We start from the raw sequence: 4,517 nt of genomic DNA, 5'->3' as shown, positions 1-4,517 counted from the left end.
GAAATGCCAATGCCTCGAAGCGTTCCTCCCAGCCGCCCTCCGTCGGCAGCATGCCGGGGAAGCCAGGGCGAACATAACACGCCTGTGGTTTCTTTCCAGTCTCTCCATGGGTTTCCGTTGGTTTTCATACTGCGACCGGGAGCGTGCAGCGGACAGGACCAGTCCCACTTTATGTTACACGGGTAACTACCTTACCTCAAGCGTGATTAGACCGAGAAAATGGAAAATCTGCACCCGTCCTCCGTCCCTGTGAGTTAAACTACATGCTTCATCTAGATCACCTTACTAGTGTTAAAATCAGCGCGTAGAGCTGATTATCCAGCCTGATAGGGCACGGTTGAATGCGTATTTTTGAGTTGTACAAGATACATTTTAACAGTACTCTCTACGGTCGTCATCCTAAAACCTCCCCGTTTGCGCGGTTTTAGGTTGCCTACTAATATGATCATGATAACCCCTTCATAGCCAAGCTATCCGCGCATTGCATCGTCCACAATGCCAGTTTCTCGTGTGTAATACCGAGTCGTCTGCCTTCCGTAGACTGAAATGCGCGCCACGTTCCTAGTCGCCATTCATCTCCTCTAAACTCAACTCTTTCAGCAGCCTCCGTGAGTGCCATCCCCCAAGTCTTCAACAGTAGGGGCTGGTCACCGCCAGAACCCGGAACGAAAACCACGTATCTAAGCGAGCGATCACCAACAACCAGCTGTTGTCGGATGCTGTGAATCGTCAAGTCTGAGGGGGTACTGCAGTCAGAGCAATCCCGGCTTCAACTTCCCGCTCACTAATCAACTGCCGTGATGGCGTACCCAGCTCTCCATCTCGGCATGCAACATGCCATTCAGCTACCGCGCACGCTTCTACCTGAATTCACGTAAGGCATTGCTTTAATCGTACTTCGTACTCCGTACCACGTGACTATACAAGCATGTAAACGCAGCCTAAATGGTATGTAGCTATGTTGTTAAGGTGCTATCGAGAGGTATCCTGGCTTAATCAGCATATCTACATCACTGCTTCATCCCCCACACTCTCCTGGGAGGGACTTGGCACGTCTCCAAGGACGAGACTCCGAATAAGTCCCAGGGTGGGGAGAGTGACTCGCAAGTCCGGTCCAGCAGCAAATACAGCCGGACAGCGTATTATTGCGTACACTAAGCAGGCCCACCTCTGCCCCTTCGTATCTGTTTAGAGAGGAGAGAGCCAATTTTATATGACGCTCGTCGCAGCAAAGGATACCAGACAGCATCTACTCAACAGCAATCAACAACAGAGCCAGACAGGAGCGCATCCCGTAGCTTGTGAAGTAAGCACGCCCGCTCCATCTTGAAGCGGGGCTAGCATCTCTTAGCTACGGGGCGGTCCACTACACCAGCGGCAGCCGTCACAGGCATCAGAGGGGGCTGCGGTGAGCAATTGGGTATTCCATATCACAAAATGAAATGAACGCCAAGCTTCCTTCTACTCACAGAGTGACTCTTTGAGCATTAAGCCGGTGACCTCACAGCCCGCCCCAAGGGTTCGACTCGCAATCCTCAACATCTCTGTCAGAAGTTCCGTGGACGCAACATACGTCATTGGCCGCAGTATAGCGGGCGCGTTCAGCGAAAGGACATTGGCCAGCGAACGTCCAACATGGGATACCCTCTCCAAGATGCCGACCCTATTTGCGGCAAAGGCCGTCCGGGGTAACAGTTGGAAGACGAGGACCATGTCTCGGGCTATACTCAGGGGGTATCCCAAGGACATACTCTCGCGAGAGTCTGAGCCTGCTAACGTCGTTACGGACAAGCACAGCTGCCATACAACGTTCTTAAGCCATCCGCGTGTGATCAGAAGCTCGGCTTGCTGTGTCTCGGGGTAAGCAGACACGTTGATGAGGCAGTTTGACAAGGCTGTCTGTAGTCGTGCCAGCCGCTCAACCTCTGCCATCCCCGCCAGCCTCATCGTCGAACTTGTGGCGGAGGAGTTCCAGGCGGTAACGAAACTGGCATCGATAGTCCACAGGAGGGATATAAGGTCCCGAAAACCGGGCAGAACACATGCACCAGCGTCTGCTGCTGGAGGAGGGTCGGCGCGGGGCAGGCCTATCGTGGGCTGCAGCGTAAGAGGCTTGTATTGCTGGATTGCGAAGACCCGTTCCGCGACAAAGAGAGCCCAGAACGCACGCCTGGCATCCTCCGCGACGGACCGGTCAGACGTCTCCTCGTAGGTGGCCTCTTCGTGGTATCTCAATGTCTGGAGCATGGTCACCGCTTCACGTAGGTAGAACCATGCCGCGGGGTCCTTGCCGAGGCTAGAGTATGCGCAGTGCAAGAGGAGGGAGGTTTGGATTTGCGTGAGAGACTGATTCTCGGCCAGGCGGTAGAAGCGCCTCGAGCGCAGCGCTTCCGAGATCAAGAGGTCGACCGGCGGCTCAGGGAGGCTGCGTATACTGCGCTGGGGAGACGGTCCTGGCGGATCGGCAGAGGCCGACGATATTACATCCCCGTCCGGCACAACAGTGGCGCAACAGGACGCGAGAACGCCATAGCATCCAGGGCATTTGGCGAAGTTGCACATGTACTCCTCGACGCGCGCCCTGTCTATCACGGGCATGATGGGATACCTGAATGCCAGATACGTGTCGAGAGGCTGCCTAATTACGTGAGACGACAGTTGCGGCGACGGCTCGAACGTCTCCTCCGTCCCGACCACGTCCCGATGCAGCCCGCACGTCAAGCATGGTCGGGCGACGCGCCCGGGCGCGTGCGGAGTCCTCGACGCCGAATCGCCACGGCGAGGACCCGGCGCCGGACCCGTCCGTCTTCGATGGTCTGGTCTCTGCCCGTACCTAGGTCCCTTGGGTCCTGGTTTCTTGCGGAGCGCGTTATATGTGCAGGTGCTCCCGGACAAGCAACAGTTGATACATCGGTGCCGCCCATCGCACCGGACCTTGCGGACGTGGCAGGCATCGCACGCCTGTCTGACTCTTGTCGCTCGCCGTCGCCTGAGCATGGGCCCAGCTTCTGATGGTGACATGTCGCCCCCATTGACGTGACCCACAAGTGGAAGACGTGAGCAGTTATCGCGTCGGTCATCGACGGCATCTGCTCGCATGCATGCACCGCGGAATGCTTTACCACGTTGACGGTCGGCCTGGTCAAGCCATCAACCACGCCATCCCCTCAGTGCTAACCCTGGCTAGGTATTATGTTATTGAGCTCGCCACTCGCGGGTATTTGTTTCGCTGCACTTAACCCCGCTATCCTTATCTTGAACCCGACCTCTGGTTGCTTCCAGCGTTGAGGGTTGCCGGGAAAGCAACAGAAAAAGGGGAAGAGAGGGGGGCGTACGGAGAGTAGGGTAGCAGCGCCGCCTAGCGAGGATCAAGGCCGCAGCGTTGACACACTTGCAGTGCCTGCCCGGACAAAGGACAGAGTTTTGGGAGGGGTTGTCGCACAGCGGCAGAAATTAACCGAAACCTAGGCAGACGTGGATTGCCGGATATGTCTTTCTATATTCTCCCCGCCGTCGACCTATTTACCGGTCTGGCCTCTAGAATAAGGCTTCACCTAAAAGGTCGCCGTGCGCGAGATCAGAGACATTGACCACGACAGGCATCGATCGCGACGGCTTGTTGCCGGCCGAGGGGTTCCTGGCTGGAGTGACAGGACGCCTACGACGCGGAAGGGGTTAGGGCGCTAGGGTGTAGCTCTGAGGACGGACTGAACTCGCCCGGCAGGCCCGGCAATCTCCTAGAAAGCTCTGCTGCTTGGCGGCCAAACCCTTTGACAAAACACGCCGCTCCCGGTGGTGGGGGGCCTGTTAGGGTGTGACTAAGTATGGATACGCTGTGTTTAGTCTAAGGCCCAACCCCCGGGGACGATAAGTGCGAGAACATCCACCACTCCCAAGGGGGGTATACACATAGAACTCGGCTCCCAGACACAACGGCATTTGCTGGTATAAGGGGGTTGGTGGGGTGGATTACGAGACCAAAAAACAGGAAGAAGGGGAAAGATATGTATATATATATATATATATATATATATATATATAAATAAAAATATAAAAAAAATGAGGGAAAAAAGAGGCGTGTGGGTGAGAGGGGGTTGACGCTGCGGTTCGCTCTGTACTACTTCGTACGCCGAGCCAGGCGTAGTGATAACCACACTAGGGCTACGAGCTCAGCCCGTCTTGGGCCAGGAAGTTAAGCCAGCCTTGAAGGAGATAGATACTCTATAGTCGACCCAATTCTTACGGACAACAGAACGCTTAAACACCCCCCCTCACCTAAGGCACCGGACATTCAATTCGATACGTAGATACGAAACGCAACGGTCTGACGCTGTTCATATAGTACTACAGCGGTTGAATCATTAGTGTTAAATTAGCAACCCAGCCGCAATTAGCAGCAGATATCGTCTAAACAAGAAGCCAATGGAACTTTACACAATACAAGGCCATAATACTGAGGATAACAGCATGATGTAGAGTATAGTATGAGTATTTATATCGTGTCAATATTTGATGTG

The 4,517-nt window shown here is 54.7% G+C and overlaps 1 protein-coding gene across 1 annotated transcript; it reads right to left on the bottom strand.

The window, feature by feature from the left end:
• Positions 1–1,461: 1,461 nt before the first annotated feature.
• Positions 1,462–2,598, bottom strand: COL26b_014395 (uncharacterized protein; the record flags this gene model as incomplete). The annotated part of the gene is made up of 1 exon (XM_053186966.1): positions 1,462–2,598. The coding sequence occupies one exon, from the start codon at positions 2,596–2,598 to the stop codon at positions 1,462–1,464; it is 1,137 nt and encodes a 378-aa protein (XP_053029090.1).
• Between the last annotated feature and the right edge of the window lie 1,919 nt (positions 2,599–4,517).

Source organism: Colletotrichum chrysophilum (assembly GCF_026319265.1).
Source record: "Colletotrichum chrysophilum strain AFK26 chromosome Unknown scaffold_361, whole genome shotgun sequence".
In the NCBI taxonomy this organism is placed as follows: domain Eukaryota; kingdom Fungi; phylum Ascomycota; class Sordariomycetes; order Glomerellales; family Glomerellaceae; genus Colletotrichum; species Colletotrichum chrysophilum.
Note: the sequence above shows the minus strand (reverse complement) of the source record. Positions and strands in the feature narration are given on the sequence as shown.